The sequence below is a fragment of the Peromyscus maniculatus genome, chromosome 6 (assembly GCF_049852395.1).
Source record: "Peromyscus maniculatus bairdii isolate BWxNUB_F1_BW_parent chromosome 6, HU_Pman_BW_mat_3.1, whole genome shotgun sequence".
Taxonomy (NCBI): domain Eukaryota; kingdom Metazoa; phylum Chordata; class Mammalia; order Rodentia; family Cricetidae; genus Peromyscus; species Peromyscus maniculatus.
The window spans coordinates 50,140,086-50,163,337 of record NC_134857.1 but is presented as its reverse complement, the minus strand read 5'-3'; the positions used below and the strand labels follow the sequence as shown (position 1 = coordinate 50,163,337).

Genomic DNA, 23,252 nt, shown 5'->3' with positions numbered 1-23,252 from the left:
TCTTTACTATGCATTAAAAAAATAAAATAAAACCGATACCTTCTCCACTTTTGATTTTGAAAGCAATTGTATCTCTTTTTTTAGAACTTGAAGTTTGAAGTAAAGTCTAAGCAGAAAGGAGATATTCTTTCTCTTTTGGACAGAAATCATGTGGTCTCTTTCCAACTTCTATATGTCACCCTCCTCTAACTGCGTCTCAGCGCTGGAGCATTTTTAACTTCATCCCATTCCTGCATCACTTGCTTTGGCATGAAGATTAAAAATCCTTATAGGTCTTTTCTATTTATTTCTAACAGAATTCTTTTTTGTATCTGTACTTTCTTAGTTGACTTTTATACCAAAGTATATCAGCTTATGCCTAGATGAATCTTTTTTATATACTTAGCTAATTAAGGGTACACTGAATTTTTCATGCATATTAAACTCTTACTAGCTTATTGATTTTTTTAAATGTTGATTTTATTTTCTTTCTCCTCTTTTTTCTTTCCCCTTTTTTTCTTGTTTTGCTTAGGTTCGTAATGTTCTCAATGATGCTGTGGACTTACTGGAGTTCAGAGACAGGGTCATCAAAGCGTCTCTGAACCATGCACACTTAGTCGTCTCAACGTCCCTCCAGTGCTACGTGTTCTCGTGAGCATCTTATATTTCCTAAAATCCAGAGTTGTTGTCAGGATGAGGGATTTATTCTTTAAGTTTTCATATCAATACAGTTTGCTTTAACCTTAACTTTCTCAAAACTTTACTGGTTAGCACCATATTTTAGAGCGGAAAATGAGGTAAAACTCTGAGCTATATGCAATGAAAATAGATCTAATGAAGTTTGTGCTTCGGAGATGAATACTCACTTTTAAAACTGGAAGTATCTCATGTCATATCGGTGTTTACTTGCAGTTCTAAAGACTTTGGTATAATCTTAACTCAAAGCCCAGGGCTTAGGATAGCCAGAAGGGAAGTCAGCAGATCAGTGTAACAGGATGGCTAGCAGGCTGAAAGAATTCAGTAAGGACATGGAGTTATAGTAATCATAAATGTGCACTGAGGACACAGAGTTGTCCAGAAAGAGTGAAGGAAAATACATTCAGTGCCCTCCTTCTTAGAAGGCAAAGAATGGTAATGTACTAAGAACTTGGCTGAAGGTGTGGAACACATTTGGCATCAGTGTGTGCTCATAAGCACTGGATGAGGAGCTTTCTGGAGGCAGACAGACCTCATTTGCAGGTTGTGATTATGAGGATGTAAGAACTTATACAGCGATGGATTTTTAGCCATTGTGCTGTGAGTAGAGACACAGACTGGCAGTCAGTGTACAGTATCCCCACCACACAGTTAGGATGGATGTAAAGAACTGGAGTCAGTGTACACTATCACTGCACAGTTAGGACGGATGTAAAGAACTGGAGTCAGTGTACACTATCACTGCACAGTTAGGACGGATGTAAAGAACTGGAGTCAGTGTTCACTATCACCACTGCACAGTTAGGACGGATGTAGAGAACTGGAGTCAGTGTACACTATCACTGCACGGTTAGGACGGCTGTAAAGAACTGGAGTCAGTGTTCACTATCACTGCACAGTTAGGACGGATGTAGAGAACTGGAGTCAGTGTTCACTGTCACTGCACAGTTAGGACGGATGTACAGAACTGGAGTCAATGTACACTATCACTGCACGGTTAGGACGGATGTAAAGAACTGGAGTCAGTGTTCACTACCACTGCACAGTTAGGATGGATGTAAAGAAATGGTAGTCAGTGTACACTACCACTGCACAGTTAGGATGGATGTAAAGAAATGGTAGTCAGTGTACACTATCACTGCACAGTTAGGATGGATGTACAGAACTGGAGTCAGTGTACACTGTCACTGCACAGTTAGGAGGGATGTAAAGAACTGGAGTCAGTGTTCACTATCACTGCACAGTTAGGATGGATGTAAAGAACTGGAGTCAGTGTACACTATCACTGCACAGTTAGGACGGATGTAAAGAAATGGTAGTCAGTGTACACTATCACTGCACAGTTAGGATGGATGTAAAGAACTGGAGTCAGTGTAAACTATCACCACTGCACAGTTAGGATGGATGTAAAGAACTGGAGTCAGTGTACACTATCACTGCACAGTTAGGACAGATGTAAAGAACTGGCAGTCAGTGTACACTATCACTGCACAGTTAGGACAGATGTAAAGAACTGGAATCAGTGTACACTATCACTGCACAGTTAGGACGATGTAAAAACTTAGAATATGTATAATTGACTGGCATAAATGAAGCTGAGGTGATCAGTCCTGAGTGTTTGTTACCTTTGTTTTGAACTTAATTTGTCTATCATAGTAAGTTTATATAATTTTATTTTAGACAATGGATGTACTCAATAGTCAGCTTTGAAAATCCTTAAAAATTTAACTACCACAAACCAGCTTTTGCACGCTACTGTCTAAACTCTCCAGAAAACTCAAGTGACCACTCATACCCTCAAGAGTTTATGTTAAGGACTTTAAAAAATTGTGCTTGCATTTATACTGTGATGTATTTATAGTTTAATCATTTGATAAATTCGGCGGTAGAGAGAGACTGTGTGTCTTGTTTACTAGTGTCTGTCCATGCTTAACTCAACATGTGGTGGGCGCTTAGTAAGTATTTTGAATAAAGAAATGAAGTATATTAAATATAGTGTTGCACTGATATCCTAAGGCCCAGTAAATCATAATGTAATGATATTCAATTTAATTAACAACTGCTCCAGTTCCTGCCCAATATGTAAAAATCTGCAACTAATCAGAATCTGCAGCTTGGTGTGATCACATCGGGAGTACTGAGTACGAGAGACGGGGGTCACATTTAGAGTACTGAAGTAGGAGAGGTGGGGGTCACATCGGGAGTACTGAAGTAGGAGAGGCAACAGAGAGTCAAGAAAGAAGCCAGTGAGCGGCTTGATGTTCTGTGGATTGTTTTCTTGTCTGGATTTCCATGTCTTTGAATCATATTATCCTATTAAAAGGAATTATTTTTGCATCTATGTGTCATTTTATTGAGTAAGCATGGTCATAGCTTACATTTATAGAGTACTTTGCAGGAATAAATTTGTTTTAATCCAACAAAACACTAGAAGCTATAGGAAAAATAATTATGTTCAACGTGTTATTTTTGTTTTTTTCTCTTTTGGGGGTGTGGGGGTGGATCAAGGTCTTACTATGTAGATTTGGCTGGCTTAGAACTCAGTATGCAGACCAGGCTAGCCCCAAACTCAGAGCTTCACCTGCTTCAGCTTCTTGAGTGCTAGGATTAAAGGGGTGTGCCACCACACCTGGTGCCGTAATGCTCTTATGACATTCTTTTGTCAGTGACTGATCTGTATCAGGCAGTTTGTTAGACACTTATATAGCTCTTAGTCTACAGAAGCTAAGCTTGTTGCAGTCACGTGACTGAGAAGGTGCAGCCTGATACTTAATCCAGGTCTGCCTAACCCATCCTCGGTATGGTATCCTATGCTATGGTGTTGTTGTTTCTCAGAACAGGGATGTTAGATGGCCTGCCCAAACACAGGGGGAGTAGGCAGCAGGATAAGGGCTGTTCTTAGATTCCCAAGTTCATGAACTATAACCCCAGTGAGTGCTCTTTTATTGAAAGCCTGTTATGTTCTTTTGCTGGGGACACAGAATCTCTGCTTTTTAGTTGAGGATACAGACATGTGAGTGAATAATCTTAGGGTAATCTGTCAGGTGCTTTAATAGAAATATATATGCGATAATTTGTGAAATTAAACTTACCATTTAAGATGAGTAACTGCTTGCTTATTAAAATGTGTTTAGTATTTGAAATGCTAATGAAAGTCTTTTTTATTCATATTTTAGTACGAAGAACTGGAATACACCACTTATATTTGATCTCAAAGAAGGAACTGTTAGTTTAATTCTCCAGGCAGAAAGGTAATTTGTTTATATTTTAACTATTGGATACCTCATGCAACAGTAAAACACTCTTTAAAACATCTCATAAGGGCTGGAGAGATGATTCAGTGATTAAGAGCACTGGCTGCTCTTGTAGGGGACCTGGGTTCAATCTCCAGCATCCACATGGCAGCTCACACCATCTGTAACTCCAGTTCCAGGGGATCCAGTGTTCTCTGATGGCCTCCATGGGAACTGCATGCATGTCATACCTTTAGATACATGCAGGAAAAACATGCATATACATATCTAAGGTTGTTGATATTTTTTGTTTCCTTTTCTCTGAGACAGGGTATATCTGTATAACAGCTCTGGCTGTCCAAGAACTCACTTTGTAGAGCTGGCTGGCCTCAAACTCACAGTGATGCCTCCTGAGTGCTGGGATTAAAGGTGTACAGCACCATGCCTGGCAAAATACATCTTTCTAAAAATCTCACAAAATGATATAATCATCATTTGGGATCAGTCTGTATTGGTTGTAGTACTAAGGCCACTCCACGTAGTTGAAAGGGAGGTTTATTTTGTGGGGTAACTTACAAATAAAGGGATAGATAACAGGGTCTGGGAAAGGTGTAGCGCAGTCCAGCAGTGTCTCTGGAGAACTCTGCTCGATCTACCTCCAGCGTCCAGGGTCCAGGAACCAAGAGAGCCGGCACATCCGGATCTCGGGTCTTAAGCGCTCCTGTCCAGCCCTGCCTTGTAGGCGTGACAGTTATGGAAGCCTCAGTGGGGGTAGTACTTCCAGGTCAAAGCTGGAACAGCTGCCCACTACAAGTCTGTTTCTGTTATGTGTTTAAGAATTAAAAACAAAGTAGATCAGTGGTAATGAAATGTTTTATTCTCAGAACTTCTTTATATTCTTAAAAAGATATTGAAAATAAAATGTCTGTATATATATATATTTCAACATTTATTATATTAAATTTATTATAGAAATTTATTAGATAGTAATCTTAAATGTTACAGAAAGCTCAATACAAGTAACATTTAGTGTCAATATGAGAGAATGACACTGAAAAGGAGAATTAGCTTGGTCCCCTGTTTTCTGTTCATTTGTTTTTCTTCTTCACTTCTATTCAAATTTAGTTTATCCTAAGTTTGTATCAAATGTAAGAGTGCCCCAGTTAGGACTGAACTTCTAACTTGACCATTGCCCTACTGTCCTTCCCCCTCCTCCTCCTTTTCCTTCCTTCCATGGTGCTGGAGACCGAATCCAGGGCTGTGCGTGTGCTTTGAGACTGAGCTGTACCTCCACTCTATTTTTGTTTTTAAATAGTGGTTGAAACTCATTGTCTTCATGAGCTACTACTAGGCTGTGGGCTGAAGTTTGGAAAGTAGTGTTTTTTTGCCACGTCCTTCAATCAATATGGGACTAAGAAACCCTGGGCGATTCCCTGAACAAACCGGGACTAGCTGTTACTCCAGGAACCACTTTTTTTTTATTCAGAAAATGTTTTCATTCTTTTTACACACCAAAGATCCCCCTCTTCCCTCTTCCCGCCTCTCCAGCTTCCCCCTCCTAACCCACCCCCTACTCCTCCCCACAAGAAGGCAAGTCCTCCCATGGGGAGGCACATCCAGTAGAGGCAAGTCCAAGCCCTCCCCCTGTGTCAAGGCTGCACGAGGTGTCCCATCATAGGTAGAGGGCTCCAAAAAGCCCACTCATGTACCAGGGATGGATTTTGATCCTACCACCAGGAGACCCCCCAAAAGCAGATCAAGCTACACAACTGTCTCACTATGCAGAGGGCCTAGTCCAGTCCCATGCAGGCTCCACAGCCATTGATCCAGCTTTCATGAGTTCCCACTAGTTTGGTTTGGTCGTCTCTGCAGGTTTCCCCATCATCATTATGATGCACTTGCTCATAGAATCCCTCTTCTCTCTCTTCGACTGAACTCCTGGAGCTCAGCCTGGTGTTTGGCTGTGGATCTCTGCATCTGCTTCCATCAGTCATTGGAGAAAGGCTCCATGATGACTGTTAGGGTATTCACCACTCTGGTCACTGGGGTAAGCCAGTTCAGTTCAGGCACCCTCTCCACTATTTCTAGTAGTTCAAGCTGGGGTCATCCTTGGGGATTCCTGGCAACTTCCCTAGCACTGGGTTTCTCTCTATCCCTATGATATCTTCCTACATCGTGGTATCTCTCTCATTGCTTTCCCCCTCCATCCCTGTTCCAGCTCAACCGTCCCATTCCCTTATGTTCTCATCCCCTATCCTTTACCCTCCATCGCCCACCCTTCATCCCCAGTTTACACATGGAGATCTCATCTATTTCCCCTTCCCAGGGTGATCCATGAGTCCCTCTTTGGGTCTTTCTTGTTAGCTATCTTTTCTGGAGTTGTGGGTTGTTGTCCGATTATCCTTTGCTTTACATCTAGTATCCACTTATGTTTTTCCTTCTGAGTCTGGGTTACCTCACTCAGGATATTTTTAGTTCCATCCATTTGCCTGCAGATTTTATAATGCTTTTCTCTGCTGAGTAGTACTTCATTGTGTATATATACCACATTTTCTTAACCCATTCTTCAGTTGAGGGCCATCTAGGTTATTTCCATGTCCTGGCTACGATGAATAATGCTGCTATGAACATAGTTGAGCATATATCCTTGTGGTATGATTGAGCATTCCTTGAGTATATGCCCAAGAGTGGTATAGCTGAGTCTCAATGAAGATTGATTTCCAATTTGATGAGAAACCACCATACTGATTTCCAAAGAGGCTGTACCAGTTTACACTCCCACCAACAGAGGAGGAGTGTTCCCCTTGCTCCACATCCTCTCCAACATAAGCTGTCTGCAGTGCTTTTGATCTTAGCTATTCTGACAGGTGTAAGATGGTATCTGAGTCGTTTTGATTTGCATCTTCCCAATGACTAAAGATGCTGAGCAATTTCTTAAATGTCTTTCAGCCATTTGAAATTCTTCCTTTGAGAATCTTTGTTTAGCTCTACAGCCCATTTTTTTAGATTGGATTGTTTGTTATTTTGATGTCTAGTTTCTTGAGTTCTTTATATATTTTGGAGATCAGCCCTCTGTCAGATTTGGGGTTGGTGAAGATCTTTTCCCATTCTGTAGGCTGTCATTTTGTCTTATTTACTGTGTCCTTTGCCTTACAGAAGCTTCTCTGTTTCAGGAAGTCCCATTTATTAATTGTTGTTTTCAGTGTCTGTGATACTGGTGTTATATTTAGGAAGTGGCAGAAGCCACAATTTTAAAAAATAAAAACTGTCAATCAATTTATTAAGTACAATGATTCCCTACTGAATGAGAGATCAAACTTAGAAAAGCTAGTCAATTGCTTCTACACATTTTGGCCAAGGTCAAGTGTTGAAAAGCTATGCAATAAGACTTAGGGAAGAGTGGAAATGTAGTTGCTATTTACCTAAAACAGACGTATATAAAACCTCTGCACCAGAATCACACACTATATTCCTCTCTTCTCTTGTCACCTAGGCAGCATTCACACTGCTCATTAGCAGGTTTTCCAGCCTAGATCCTTTTGTAAATAAACCAGAGTAGGACCTGATGCTCTGGGCACTGGTGGCTGCTACAATTACAAGCAGGGAGGGGACTGACGAGCAAGTCAAAGGCACAGTGTGGTGGTTTCTTGTCTTCTTCTTCTTCTGAGCTCCAGCAGATTCTCAGGAGGATCCAAACTGTCATTTAGTTACTGAGGAACATAGTCATCAGAAAGATGATCCTGAGTAATCAAGGAAATGCAACATCGAGCTTTGTCACATGTTTAATGAAATTGAAACATGCTTTCATTATGTTGTAATTTTTAAATACAAGTCATTTTGCTCTTCAGAAGGTAAGAGACCAGCTATCTAAAGGCCCTACTTCTCAACTGTCTTTTATCCCAACAGTTCCAAATAAATTTATATATTATTTATAAGTTTATTGAATATGTTCATAATTTAAGTATGTGTTGATGGTATAAAAGATGGTATAAAATTATATAAAAGATAGTTTAGTTACTGCCTGCCTCTGATCTTGTTATATAGTCAGAGATGTTTACCCACTGAAAGAGTATTTCCTCATGAGAAGTTTAAATGCTGATGTCTTATTTATGATAGGAAATGCTTGTAGTGTTGATCATTGTGGTGTTTATATGTATGTGTGTGTGGTGTGTGTGCACATGTGCATGCATGTATACATGTACCTATGTATGTATGTGAGCATTATGTGTGTGTAGGTAGGAGTGAGTGCATTCAGGTGCATGTGCACATTTGTTCATGCCTAGTGTCTTCATCTAATGTTCTCTGCCATACTTTTTTATTATGTCTTTTATTTTTGAGATTATAATGTAATGACATCATTTCTCCATTCCCTTTCCTCCCTCCAAACTCTCTCCCATCTATCCCTCTTTGCTCTCTTTCAAATTCATGATCTTCTTTATTAATTGTTGCTGCATGTATATGCATGTGTATGTATATATTATATATAATTACACACACATATAGTGCTTGTGCTGCAAGTGCATCTGCACTCGCGCATACACACACACACATATATGTCTAAATACATTTTGCTGTCTGTATGATGTTACTTGTATGTACGTGTTTTCAGGGCTGACCATTTGGTGTTGGATAACCAGTGGGCGTGCTCTTCCTTGAGGAAAGACTGTTCTCCCCACTCTCAGCACTCCTTAGCTGCTTGTTCTTGTTTGTGTAGGATTGAGGCCTCCTGGGCTTTCCTGTACCATACTGAAATAGAATCTCTCACTGAACCTGGCTGGGGTGTACTAATTTGGCTAGGTTGCCTGGCCAGGGTACCCCAGGGATTCACCTGTCTTTACCTCCCCAGTGCTGGGATTATGAAGCACATTGCTGTGCCCAGCATTTTCTGTGCTGTGGATTTGAACTCAGGTCCTCATGCCTTTGGGAAGAGCAGTTTACCAACAGCCCCCCCCATCCCCGCCCCCTGATTTGTCAGTTCTCACTGTTACTATCTGGGTCGTCAGAGGCCTTTTCAGAGGGTTTGGTCTATGACCATATCTTAATGTAATTTCCCTATGTTTTGTACAGCAGTTTCCAAGTGACAGGTCCCACGCTGAGGTATTCGTTCTGTTCTGAATTGATTTTGGTACAGTGTAAAAACAAAATAAGAAACAAATGCTTTCGGTAATGATACAAAGAAAGAATATATTAATGATGTTTCTCTTAGTTAAAATTGGAAAATACCATTTTATTTAGTAATGTGTGGCCATATACTGATCCATAAGGACCAAATATTTTAATTAAATTAATACCCATCCTTAAGTATTAACCAGAGTGTGTATGTACACTTGGTATTCATTAGTCACTAATCTATACTTAGAGCAATTAGCAGTTCTCAAATCAACACATACTTCTGTGTCTAGACATTTGAATGTTTAATATCAAATTTCAAAAGTATTATTTTCAGTATTAAGAAAACAAGAATACAAATATAGTTGTAGTGTACATCCATCCATGTAACCTTTCTTAAGACAATTTGATGGTATATATTTTATTTTAAGAGGTATATGCTCTTTGAGCCTGTATACTTCTAGAAATTGCATTTTAAAATAAGTAGACAGAAATGAATGTACATTATAGATACTATTTAAAACTGAATAATACTAGAGCTGTCTTATTCAAAATAGTAGTTGTAAGCTATTGTCCTGGCTATCTAATTTTCAAGAACTAAAATAAAATATAAAATTAAAAAAAAAAAACACTGAATAATAGCCAGACGTGTACATGCCTTTAATCCCAGTGTTTGGGAGGCAAAGGCACATGGATTTCTGAATTTGAGGCCAGTCTGATCTACACAAAAAGTTTACAGCCAGGGCTACATAGAAAGACCCTGTCTCACAATCTCTGTTCCCCACAAAGAACAACAGTGAATAATTTGAAACAAAATGTTTATTCAAAAAGAGTTAGGGGTTGGAGAGATGCCTCCGTGGACAAAATGCTTACCACACAAATGAGAGTTCAGACCCCAAGTAAACTGAGTGTGGTAGCCCACATCTGTAATTCCAGCCTTCCTGTGGTGACATTGGAGGTGGAGCTAAGAGAACCTGCATAGGTGTGTGGGTCAGCTAGCCTGGTGTATGCAGCTGTACAGTACTAAGAATTCCTTTCTTAAACAAGGTAGAAGGCAAGGACTTACACCTGAGATTGTCTTCTGGCCTTCACATATGGTGAGCTGTAGTACATGCATGTCTGTATGCACGCACAGACACAGGATGAGTCAATAGCTTTGGGAATGGCTCAGTGGTAGAGCACTTGTCTCATATATGGAGAGCCCAGGTTCAACCCCCAATGTTGAAAAAAAAATTAGTTAAAAATGTTGGTATATTCATACCTTGTTTGTGGTTATTATCTTTATCAGGTAGAGATCTATTTTGAATTGATTTCTGTACATTGAAGTCTTTGTTTTCTTCTTTATTGTTTATAGTATGTGAATTTTCAAAGAAAACTATATTCGCCATAAAATGTTTAAGAAAAAATGAACTACAAGTACCCTCGGGCATTGAATATAGCTGTGCCATATGAATGAACTGAATGCCTATTGCAAAAATATATGAATGTTTAGATATGAATACATACTGATGATTAATACATAATTTTAAAATCAGAAGCATCTCACTTTCATAAATGCTGGCACTAAAATTATTTTTTGAGTCATTTTTGGTTTTGACTCTAACCAGCACTTGGTTTTTATCTTTTACATAATCAGTGATTATGAAATACATATCCGTACTGTTTCATGGAGCAAAGGGCGTCTTACATTAACATCCATGACTGGAAAACTGGAGGATTTTCTAATTGCCTTTGCATGGGGTTTTCTTCCCAGGAAAAGAAATGAGTTGAGGGCATAATGTAAATGAAATCAAAATTTTAGTAGCTAGACTTGTGACTTTGGACACTTTTATTTTCTTCTCTACCTCTATTTAAAAAAACAAAACAAAAAGCCCAGAAAACAAATCAAAACAAATCCTTTCAATTTTTTTAATATTTCAGTCTTCATCTATATACTTATTATAATTGTAGGATTTAGATTTTCTCCCCAAAGGATAAACTCTTCTTTAATACAGAAATGAAATACAGTATCTTCCTGTTTAAAAAAAAGTCTTTTGTTTCTTTTTTTTAGACATTTTCTTCTGGTAGATGGTGGTGGTATCTATTTGCATTCTTATGAAGGGCGCTTCATTTCTTCTCCAAAGTTTCCTGGGATGAGAACAGACATCCTGAATGCGCAGACCGTGTCCCTGAGTAACGACACTATAGCAATCAAAGACAAGGCCGACGAAAAAAGTAAGTCTGTCTTGACAGTTTTTCATGTCGAATTTTCATGCAGTTTTAACGCTATGAAATTTTTATGAACTTTTATTTCTTTCTCTCTCTCTCTCTTTTTAAATGTACATTGGTATTTTGCCTGCATGTATGTCTGTGTGAGGGTGTCAGAACTTGGAGTTATAGACAGTTGTGAGCTGCCATGTGGGTGCTGGGAATTGAACCCGGGTCCTCTGGAAGAGCAATAAGTGCTCTTAACTGCTGAGCCATCTCTCAAGCCCTCTTCATCTCTTAGTAAGTTAGCATTATGTGGAAAAATTATGAATTCCATGATTTGTTCTAAACAAGTTAAATAAAAACTAAAATTGTTATATTAACAGAACAAATATATGTTGTTTCAATATCTAAGACCAGTGGTAAATAAATCTTTAGGTATTCATCAGAGAATCTTTTCTCAAGATTATGGTTCCAAAATATGTATTAATTCTTAAGTTTTTAAACATGTTTAATACTCCCTTTCTATTCATTTAGTAATATGGTAAATGTTATTCATTATGCCACTTATTTTGTTTATGTATTTTTCAACTAATATTTTAAGTTAATAAAATAAAAGAAGGGTATGAATAGTTTTAATCTTACATGTAAAAATCTAACCCATATTAGTATGAATAAAAAATAAATATGTCCAGTGTTTTGTAATGCCATGGTACATCAAACTATTTTTTTAAGGCATCACTATTCCACAGATGAAATTATTAAGCAGATATTATTGAGTGCAGTACTTTTATTGATATTATTGACCAAGTACTTTTCTAGAAGTTCAAAATACAAGTACAAAATATAACATCTTGGTGATCAAGATAGACAATGCAGTAAAGAAATGTAAAGAACATAAGAACAAGTCAGTAAACAAATGTAAAGGCAACGATGGCTAATGACACATGCTCTGAAGGAGTGGCCGTGGGGGGCACTAACTGTGATAGAACAGACAAGTAGAAAGACTCTGGGGTGGGAATGATTGACATATTAGAGGATCTACCAGAAGTCCTGACAGAGAGATGGGCAAGACGCAGTCTCACCCATGCTAGGCACTCTTACTGTTTCTATTTGTGGTAACACTTAACACGAAACCTCTGCTCTCAAACTGGTAACTGGTTCCCCATAGGCACTGTGTTACACTGAAGAGCTTTGGACCTCACTCATCTTGCATTACTGAAACTTTACATCCATTTCTTTCCCCCTGCCTCTGGCAACCACTGCCCTGCTGTCTGCTTCTATAACATCCATTATTCCGGTCACCTCACATTGGTAGAATTCTGCAATACTTGTCCTTTGGTGGCCACCTTATTTCACCTAGTCTGTCTTCCAGATGTGAAGGGCTTTCTTTTCTGTCTTTCATTCTTTTCTTAAGGCTAAATGATCTCTCCCTCCCTCCCTCCCCCATTTGTCATGCTGTGAGTCACATACACCACATTTTCTTTTTCTGCTCATCACACTGATTCCACATTGTGTGAGTAGTGATGTAATGACTATGAGAATGCTGATGTTTCCTTGAGATGCTGAAACCAGTGCTTCTCACAAGTGGGATTAATTCCTAGCTCCCTTGGAGATCTATTTATAATTTTTGAGATTCCTCCATGCTCTTTTCTATGCAGCAACACCATTCTGCATTACCACTAACAGCAGGCAGTGTATAAATACTCTAATTTCCACTTTCCCACATCTTCACTGACATTTTTCTCTTTTTATTATTGTGGCTTTTGTAATACCCATTCTAATATGGTGGTTTGGAATTTTCAGAAATTGTAATTTCTTTTCATAGAACTGTTGGTCCTAGAAAATGTCCTGTCTTAAAAACAACTCTTGATCTAGGAAAATTATTTAATCTTGAAGTATCTTCCCCATTTCATCATGGGGGTTAATTCTCCTAACTAGCATTTAGGAAAATAAGTTATGTAACAACCTTTGAAAAGAAAATTACTTAAATAATTCTAAAATAGTCACCCAATAGAAAGTAAATATTTTATAAACTGCATCTTACTTAGACATGTGTTAGCTTTCTCTCCCTGAGATAATCAATTACATCCCTGAGATAATCAGTTACATCCCTGAGATAATCAATTACAAGATGGAAAGGTTTCTTGGTGTTCACAGTAGCGGAGGCATCAGTCCATGGTCATGTGATCCTGTTGCTTTGGGCCTTTGGCAAGTCAGAACATTGTGGGAGGGAACACATGGTAGCGCAAAGCCACTCACCTCCTGGTGTCTGGAAGCTGAGAAAGGGAGAGGACTAGGCCCCACCATCCCCCCAGAGGCATACCCTGACCACTGGGCTTCCTTCCTTCGCCTCCAGCGCCTCCTGTTGTAGGCCAGCAACCGAACTTGTAAGCATTGCTTTGGGGAGCTTCAGGGAGGCAGTTATGATCCAAACCATGATAGCACTCATCTTTTTGTCTCTAAGTTAATTCTAAAATTAAGGAATTCACTAGAAATATGGGAGGCACAGTTCTGAAGCCTTCCCTAAAGAGTTCAGGGAAGTTCTCGGACTGAGAACTGGCTGAGCTCCCAAAGTTCGTGTCTATAATAAATATAGGTTGCTTATGACCTCCGCTTAGTTCTGAGGCAAGCCAGCCGGTACTCTGAGGCTATGAGTTGAATGTTTTACAAGGCCATCAATTTGTAAATAACTAATGACTACAGAGCATCTCAATTATTGGCAATCCATTTCCTCTCAAGCCTGGTATACTGCGATCTTGTTCAAACCCTGAATATTCAGAATCCATACAACCCCCCAAATTGAGGGTACTCTTCCTGAGATTGCCGTCACTTCCCATGTCCCCTGCTTGTTTTTCTGACTGAACTTTGGGGATGCATTACATTGTGTGGTTGGTTAAATCATCAGCCACTCACTTGAACTCAATCTCTAGACCCTTCTCATCCACAGAAGTCAGATCTAAAAGCTCCATCCTATTAATTGCTGCTTGGTTTTTCTGATTGTGAACCCTTATCTTGTAGTAAAGAAAGTACCCATGAAGAATCTGTTGTTCTAACATAGCAAAGAAACTCTTATTTTCCGGAAATGTTAAGGGATTTTGAAGCTCCCAGCCAAGAACCCAGGATAAATTATTTATTTTACACATGAATGTGTTATAGAAACAGCAAATAGTACATTGCCTGGCCTCATGGTAGGTAGTTACTTAATGCGTGTTTTCTTTCATCAATGATTGTTACACAGGTCTAAATCAGAGATACCAGAATTTAACATGACATCCACATCCAGACTTGCCACTGATAAACCTGTGGGCCATTAATCCTTAATAACAGTTTTAATTAGGCAATATGTGTCAGGAAAAATTTTAGTTCTACTATTTTCATAAAAAATGTGACCTCATTAATAATTAGAAATTTGGTGTTGCTTATTTTCTGGGCTGTAGAGGTTCTGTGAGTCATAAAGTTAAATTCTGCTAAGAATTATGATTGCACCACTGAAATTTACCAACAATGGTTTTACTGTAACACACTCATGTTCTACTATTTTTTTCAAGTAATCTTCCTCTTTGAAGCATCAACTGGAAAACCCTTAGGGGATGGGAAACTTCTTTCTCATAAGGTAATAAACATTTGCTGTGTCTAGTATAAATGACCATTGTTTAGTTAATTCTCTTTTAAAATTAGTAGCTATCGTTTAAGGAAGAAAACAGACTAATTTAATATTTAAAAATGAGTGTATATCCTCCATATTTTCTCTAAAAATGCCATAGTTTAGGACTAAGCACAGGGAAGCCCTGACACAGGACACTCTCAGGGCACATCAAGTGACTAAATGATGTGATGAGTGTCTAACATGCTCTGGTTTACTAAACTTTGCAGATAAAAATGTCTTTATAAACTTGTAGTAGTTTTTGTACTGATTTGTCCTTAGGCAGCATTTTCTTTAGGTTTTAAGACTATAGTTCAATGACTGTTTTATAGAGGGAAATTATTCTCTATCAAATACAAAGCATTTTGTATTTGTGTATTGTAATGTGTATTGGTTTTTGGTTTTTAGTCTTAAAGAAAGGAGCACATTGCATTACAGTTACCCTTTTAAACAAGTGATATTTCAGAGCATAAGAGTGCTTTTAACATTATTTAGGAATTCTACTGAATTGTTACTTCATTTCCTCCTTAGTCATTGTTTGTTTAACATTTATGTAATGTATAAATTCATGTAAGTCAGAAATGTAAAAAACATTCAAATATGTTGTAAAAAAATCTCTCCCTACCATACTAATTGTTAATATTCTACCAGGTAAGTCCCACAGTTACTAATATCTTATATGTCCTTGCAGAGATTCTTAGTGCATAGACAATTGGCCCTGGTATGTCTTCCCTCTGCTTACACAACAGTGTAGCCCGTAGGTCTGCACCTTGCTTTTCTTCACAGAGCACCATTTTTGGAGGTCCTTCCATGTGGATACATAATGTTCTTTCTCCCAACACCCATCATATAATGTAACATCATCTGGCAGTATCAGTTTATTTAATATGCCCAGTGGCTCGGTATCTAAGTTTCCAGTCTAGCTGAGGCTGACTCAAACTCACTATGTAACTGAGGATGACCTTGAACTCCTGATCCTCTTGCCTCTACCTCCCAAGTGCTAGGATTCCAGGCATGTGCCACCACACCTAAATTAAGTCTGTGCATTACTAGATGATTATCAGTTAATGTAGGGCAAGGGAGGGACCAAATGAACTCACCCTGCTTTCGTGTCCCACTGGAAAGAGTGGCTCAGGAGGACTCGAACAGAAGCAGAGAGGGGGCTGGGCAAGAGGACAGGGACACTCTGCTGAGTGACGAGCATCCCCGGCCTCTTTGTACCCAGACGTCATTACTGTCTGTGTCTGAATTTAACTTCCTTAGAAACCAGAATCATCTATCTAACTATTTCTAATGCTCCACCAACATTACCTTCTTTTGGTGGCGATAAGTACTCATTTTACAACATATTTATTTGTGTATGTGTGTTCAAGCGTGTGTACTTGAACATAGAAGCCAGAAGAGGTGGCCAGGTATTCTCTTCTATCATCTCACACCTATTCCTTTGAGACAGGATCTTTTTTTCATGAGCCTGGGCCATCAGTTTTCTCTAGTAAGCCAAAAGCTGGAGCCCCAGAGACATTTCTGCCTGCACCCTGCCTCCGATCTGGGGTTACAGGCATGTACCATGTGTGCGGCCGGTGTTGGGATGGGAACTCTGGTCCTCATGACCACTCAGCAAGCACTCTTAACCCCCACCATCTCTCTCCTTTACTTGTAAAGAGAATTGACTTGAAAGGTTTCTATTTTTAAAATACTAGGATCGTAGTACTTAATGAGTGCTTTAATGTTCATGAAACAAAACCGGGCCCTGGTGATGCACAACTTTATTCCCAGTGCTTTGGAGGCAGAGGCAGGTGGATCTCTGAGTTTGAGGCCAGCCTTGTCTATGGAACAAGTTCTAAGATAGCCAAGGATACACAGAGAAACCCTGTCTTAAAAAAAAAAGATTCCATGCATTATTGTCTTGTTTAAAATATGAATTAAGTTCCAGAGGGGCTACCTTTTAAATATATATTATGAAGTAAAATGACTGGTCCACCAATTGAATAAAGGTATATGTGTTTTTTTAAAAGATGTTATGTATATAAACGTAGACACAACAATTGATGGTATAATTTTGATGCTTGTTGAATCCATAGTTCCTAGCAAAGTCTTCAGACACGGTAGACAGCATACAAATCACTCATCAATTGGACTGAAGTGAACCCATCCTAAAGTGTTTGAGTTCTAAGAAACTTCATCTTATTAGCTAATAGGATAGATTAATTCAATAGTTCAGAAATATTCTATTATAGAAAAGCAAAGATCTTGAAGTTGGAAGTCTAAGTTATAAGTTCTGGATGTACTTGTTATTAGCTTTTTCTGACAACTCCCCTCCCACCCCCTCACCCCCCAAATAACTGACTATGGGTCTTATTTGGGAAGCATAATGTCTACATCACATTTTCTGTTTCACAGGAAAGGACATGAAAAAAAAACTGTAAATTTTAATATTCTAGAAACACGAGATATTCCCGTATTTCTAAAGTTTACTTAACAAATCTTTAAAATATAGGTGTGAGGCAATCTACTTAGAATAAATTTTACAGGAAACCTTTTAGTTAACGTAGATCTGATGTGATACTGCGACTTGTCTTATCCCTCCACTCTGTCACTCTGCCAGCTAAGGACAGGGCAGTGGTTAGAGGATCAGTGTAGATACTGCTTTAGAATATTTTAAGGAACCCCCTTCCCTGGGGCTGCCAGCAAAGTAACTGCATTCAGTGCTTCTCTTGAGTTAGTGGTTATTACCAACCTAAAATTACTCTATAAGGGGTATTCCTTTCTAGGACCCCGTCCCATTCTTGGGAGTTATTTCTCACTTTTCCTTAAATCTATGTTCCCTGGGCTTAAAAAAGAAATAAAATAATTTAATAGGGGCATTTTATTATTTTGAGTAGATAATTGACATGTAATTGATGTATTTGTTTGTTTGTTTGTTTGTTTTTATGCTCAGTACAGGATCCCGTACTATCTCCTTGGCTGACCTAGAGTTTGTCACCCTCTGCCTCTGGCTCCAGAGTGCCAAGAGTATAGGCAGTTGCCACCACAATTGGTTTAATTGATCTTTAAGAGCAGAAATGTACTGGTAATTAATTTAAATGATCATATGTCAAGCACTAAAATGAATGCAGTACTTACATACTTTTTGGAATTTTAGAATGAAATCTCAGAAATTGCTCTGGATCAAAAAGGACTCACCAATGACAGAAAAATTGCTTTCATTGATAAAAATAGAGACCTCTACATCACCTCAGTGAAACGATTTGGGAAAGAAGAACAGATTATTAAACTTGGTAAAATAATTTCTACACACTTAAAATTTTAATTATTGTCAATTTTCTTAGACTGTCTATCACGTACTAACTACCTTAATGTTTGAATAAATATGTGAATTTTAGTCTGCATTTCTTCACTGCTTAGTAACTCAATTTTAATAGCAAATTTTAGTTTTGTGACTAAATCAGCATTGAAACACCTGTTGATTAAAAACAGAATTGTTCTAGGTAGAACATTTCAGTATTTTCATTTTCCTGAGTTTTTGCATCTGTTCACTGTTATAGGCAAAAAGTAGAGATATACCTATTACATTAATTAGGATCTTGTTTGTCAGCTGATTTTAAAGATAATATCTGTTGACACTAATGAACCATGACTATTCTTTTTAAATTAAGGAACCATGGTGCATACGTTGGCATGGTGTGATACATGCAATATCCTCTGTGGACTTCAAGATACTCGATTCACAGTGTGGTATTACCCTAATACCATTTATGTGGACAGAGAAATTTTGCCTAAAACATTGTATGAAAGAGATGCAAGGTAATGTTGTGTCACACAAGATTCTGTGTTATAAATAAAGTTCTAATTGCCATGCTTTTTTCTGGGTATATTTTTAAAGTTTAATCAGACTCAGCTAAGTAAATTGTTCAGCTAAAGTTGGCTTGTTGAGATTTAAGGGATAGACTTAAATTGAAAATAAAATATGGACTACTTACTCATCCTTTATACATGAGTATAGTTTTCAAGTTTGGTCTTATTCAATGATAGCTCAGGTGAGCTTTTTCAGTGTGATTTAGTGATTTTTACACCAAAGTCTGAAGATTTTTCACCAATATAAACCCTCATGACAGCTACTCAGTATACAGATTTTCATTGACTCTAAGAGTCCCAGGAGTGTATGCATCTCCTCAGTTGAATTTTTGGGTGATATTAAAGGTAGGTTAAATGAAAGTTATTGAAAAGCTTTAAAAAAAATAAAACTTTTATGTGTCAGGAAAATTATTCCTAAATTCTCAAGAGAAAAATTTCTTACTCTTCAAAAAGCAGCAAGTTAGATATTTTTAGGTCTCAGCTTTACTGTGATTTTCAAATCTGTTTTGAGTTTACTTTTAGTGTTTAAGTTCACAACTGTAACAAAACAAGAAAAGCACCAAAACAAAAGTTTATTTAAAAAGTATTTATAAATTAGCTAGACATGGTGGCACACACCTTTGATCCTAGTATTCAGGAGGCAGAGGCAAGAGGATCTCTGTGAGTTCTAGGCCAGCCTGAGCTACAGAGTGAGTTCAGGCCCAGAAGGACTACACAGTAAGACTCTGTCTCAGAAAAACAACAACAAAAAGTATTGCTGAAGTCATGAAAAGATGCCAGTCTCCTTACTGAAACTTCATCTGTTTTTACTAGGAGGAAATAATTTTGGAATTAACCTTAATTTTTTTTTTTTACCTATTTTTCCTTTAAATATTTTGAAAAACCAATAGCTAAATTATTTGTTTTCATAATTTAAGATTCAAGGAAATAGATATGTTTCACGCTCTGTTACTATAACAGTACTCAAGACAGGCAGCTTAGGAAAAGAAAACAGGTATTTGGGCAGTGTTTCAGAGGTTCTAGTCCATGATCAAATGGCCCCATTGCCTGTAGGCCTGTGGCAGTAGAGTGTGTATGGCAGGGGCAGTAGAGGAGCCAGACTGCTCACTGAAGGCAGGGAAGGGGATGAGTGAAGGAACTGGTCCTGGGAGAGCCTTCCCAGGCGGTGCCCTGTTCCCTGAGCAGACCTCACCGGGCTCCACCTCTAACGAACTCCACAGGGGAACAGTCCTTACTTACCACAGGGATCCAAACAGGGGAGTAATCGAATATGGAATAACTTTTGCCACTCTAAATTGTTGGTATATTTTGCTTCAAGTGTATATCTATCATCTACATGTAATATTGAAATATTTATTTGAATATGTATTCTTTTTGGAGTTAAATGGGGGGTGAATTTTGAAGATTATGTACGTTAGAGTTATTTCCCACATTTAATACATATAAAAATTATGCAGAATAGAGCTGTAAGTTTTCCTTTGTTTGTTTTCAACAGTGAATATAGTAAAAACCCCCATATAGTGAGTTTTGTTGGAAATCAGGTGACTATAAGGAAAGCTGATGGCTCCCTGGTACACATCAGCATATCACCGTACCCTGCCATCCTCCATGAGTATGTGAGCAGCTCAAAGTGGGAAGATGCTGTAAGGCTTTGCCGCTTTGTTAAGGTACTGTGCATGTTGTGTATACATTATGCTTCAGTTTCCATTGTGAAAGATGAGTAATGATAACAGTTAAGGGTTAGGAACGCTGTGAACAGGACCATATCTTTAGTTCTCTCCTCGAACAATTTGTGGAGTACAGAGGAGTAGATTTTTGCACTGTCCTCTGAGGAGCTGTCTCTAGATGAGTAGGTGCTCTCCACTGCACACGGAACCATTCGGTGGCTCTTTCCAGAAGTCAGGTTCCCAAGTTCTCCCTCAGTGGGGCTCTGACTCATGAGATCTGAGTGGAAGCTGGGTTATATACTTCTCAGCCGCCTCAAATATTCTTTTTTATAGCTAAGGTTAAAAGTGTTTATTTTATAAGTACTGTGCCTTTAATCCCAGCACTCCTGAGGTAGATGCAGGTGGATCTCTGAGTTCGAGTCCAGCTTGGTCTACAGAGTGAGTTCCAGGGCAGTCAGGGTTACACAGAGAAAACTTATCTTGAAAAAAACCCAAAAGAACAAAACAAACAAATCTTTGTTTTAGATCACCATTTCCTAACTTGGTTATACCCAGTGTCTTCCAAACATGCTTGAACACGGCCCTTCTTATTGACTGCCAGGTAACATTCCTTAGATACGTATTTCTGAAATGGCATTTAGATGTTTTTCTTTATACCGGCTTATTGGTGGCATTGTGTGAGAACCTCACTATTCCTCTTATTCCCTGTAAGTTATATTTCTTGTCACTTCTTTAAAAAAAGTGGAAACTCATCATCTTGAGTTATAAAGTAGAAAAGAAATCCTTAGTAACTAGAAATAAAAAATTATGTTCAAAAGAAGTTCTCTTTGTGATGATAATGTTTTTAAAATAGAAACCTACAGTGAATTTTTTTTCTTTTTTTTTTTGAGAAAGGGTCTTACTATGTAGCCCCAGCTTGCCTTGAACTTGCTGTGTAGGCCAGACTGGCCTTGAACTCACAGACACCTGCCTACCTCTGTCTCCCAAGTGCTGAGATTAAAAGTGTGCTACCATGCCTGGCTTCTATATAACTTTTTTATTATTAGTTTTTTTCAATGTCATGTTTCATAATATTTTGTTGGTAAATTAATTACTTAGTTGTATCACCCTTAGAATTCAAACCACTGCTTACAGGTAGTTTGGCTGCCTACTTAAGATACCTCCTCTGTATTTCACTTTAGGAGCAAAGCATGTGGGCTTGCCTGGCGGCTATGGCGGTTGCTAATCGAGATATGATTACTGCGGAGATAGCCTACGCGGCAATTGGTGAAGTAAGGAAATCATATCTGTGTATGTGTACATGAGTTTCTTCTTTTTTCTTTTTGGTTTTTCGAGACAGGGTTTCTCTGTACAGTTTTGGTGCCTGTCCTGGATCTCGCTCTGTAGACTAGGCTGGCCTCGAACTCACAGAGATCTGCCTGGCTTTCCCTCCCGAGTGCTGGGATTAAAGGCGTGTGCCATCGCTGCCTGGCCACATGAGTTTTTTCTTAACATAACTTATTATATTTGTATTATTACTGACTTGTGATATGTTTCTCTCCCTTTTTTAGATTGATAAAGTTCGATACATCAATGCTATAAAAGATCTTCCATCTAAAGAGTCAAAAATGGCCCACATACTAATGTTTAGTGGGAACATACAGGAGGCTGAGACATTACTTCTCCAGGCTGGCCTCATTTATCAAGCAATCCAGATCAACATTAATCTCTATAACTGGGAAAGGTAATAAGAACGCTTCCTCGGTTCCAAGACCCCTTTGACCTTCATGCCTTCTGTCTGCAACTTAGATAATTGTAGTTTCTGGTATATTTAATAGTTTTCTAATGCTACAAGAAAATTTGTTCATTTTATATTTGTGAGTATTCTGTCTGGTGGATCCTAACATTTTCAAGCCTGGAAAATATCATTTGTGGAAATTAATGTTTTGTCTGAACTTGTAATTGATTAGAAGTTGAGGTCTGAAGAAGAAAAGAGTCTTAAGATGTCTCCCAAATGTGTAATTTTAGTACAGGAGAGATGGTACTAATGGTGGATTTGGTAGGGAAGACAGTGCATCTCATGATAGCCAAGTTGAATTTGAAAGACTTATTATGAGCTAGGTAGTAATGATCAGTTGAAGACTTGAACTCCAGAGATCGGGAGGAGACTTGTAGACTGAGAACTCAGAAGCAAATGGAGCAGTCGACGTGAGAACAGATGCAATCACTGGAGCATGTGTAGAGTGAGGCCGCCTCCCCTGTGCTTGCGGGTAGATGCAAGAGACACTGCAGTGATCCCACAAACCAGAGAGAGGGAGAGCCAGGGCTGGAGGGGTCAAGTGCTCAGAGGGACGGAGGAAGAGAGGCTTGTGGTAAGGAGTGCTCAGAAGCAGCCTTCACCCCCGCTGAGAAAGTGTCAGCTGTTCTTCCTGACACTTTCCTCCTATCAGTCCCTTACATGTGTGTCTCACAGTGAACAAAACGGTGTGACTGTGACCCAGAAATTACTGGATTATGAAACATACCTTACCATGTCCAAAATGTCTTTTCTGCACTTGTTTTTCTCTGGGAATCAAAAATAATCCACATATCTTCCTTTTCCCCCCTTTTATTGAAAATAGATTCTTTTCTCATAATATATCCTAATTATAGTTTTCCCTCCCTCTCTGCCTCCCAGTTCCTTCCCACCCACCTCCCCTCCTCTCTGGAGCCAGTCCCTTACTGTCTGTCATTAGAATAGAGCAGCTTCTATGAGATAATATGAAGATATAACAAAGTAAAATATAAGATAAAACAAAAGCTAACGTATTAGAATTGGATAAAAATAAACAGAGCCCGAGAAGGCACAAGAAACAGAGACCCACTCATTCTCACAATCGGGAATCCCATAAAACACTAAAT

General features: G+C 38.6%; 1 protein-coding gene across 6 annotated transcripts in view; it reads left to right on the top strand.

Annotated features, from left to right (window-relative positions):
- The window catches only part of Ift80 (intraflagellar transport 80), a 108,936-nt gene that overhangs the window by 70,673 nt on the left and 15,011 nt on the right, over positions 1–23,252 (top strand). For all 6 annotated transcript variants that reach the window (XM_076574225.1, XM_076574226.1, XM_042279140.2 and 3 more), the window contains 9 exons: positions 512–630; positions 3,852–3,926; positions 11,068–11,231; positions 14,756–14,820; positions 17,993–18,128; positions 18,507–18,654; positions 20,201–20,372; positions 21,554–21,643; positions 21,923–22,095. In XM_076574225.1, coding sequence (XP_076430340.1) covers positions 512–630; positions 3,852–3,926; positions 11,068–11,231; positions 14,756–14,820; positions 17,993–18,128; positions 18,507–18,654; positions 20,201–20,372; positions 21,554–21,643; positions 21,923–22,095 — 1,142 coding nt within the window. The remainder of the gene's footprint in view (positions 1–511; positions 631–3,851; positions 3,927–11,067; positions 11,232–14,755; positions 14,821–17,992; positions 18,129–18,506; positions 18,655–20,200; positions 20,373–21,553; positions 21,644–21,922; positions 22,096–23,252) is intronic.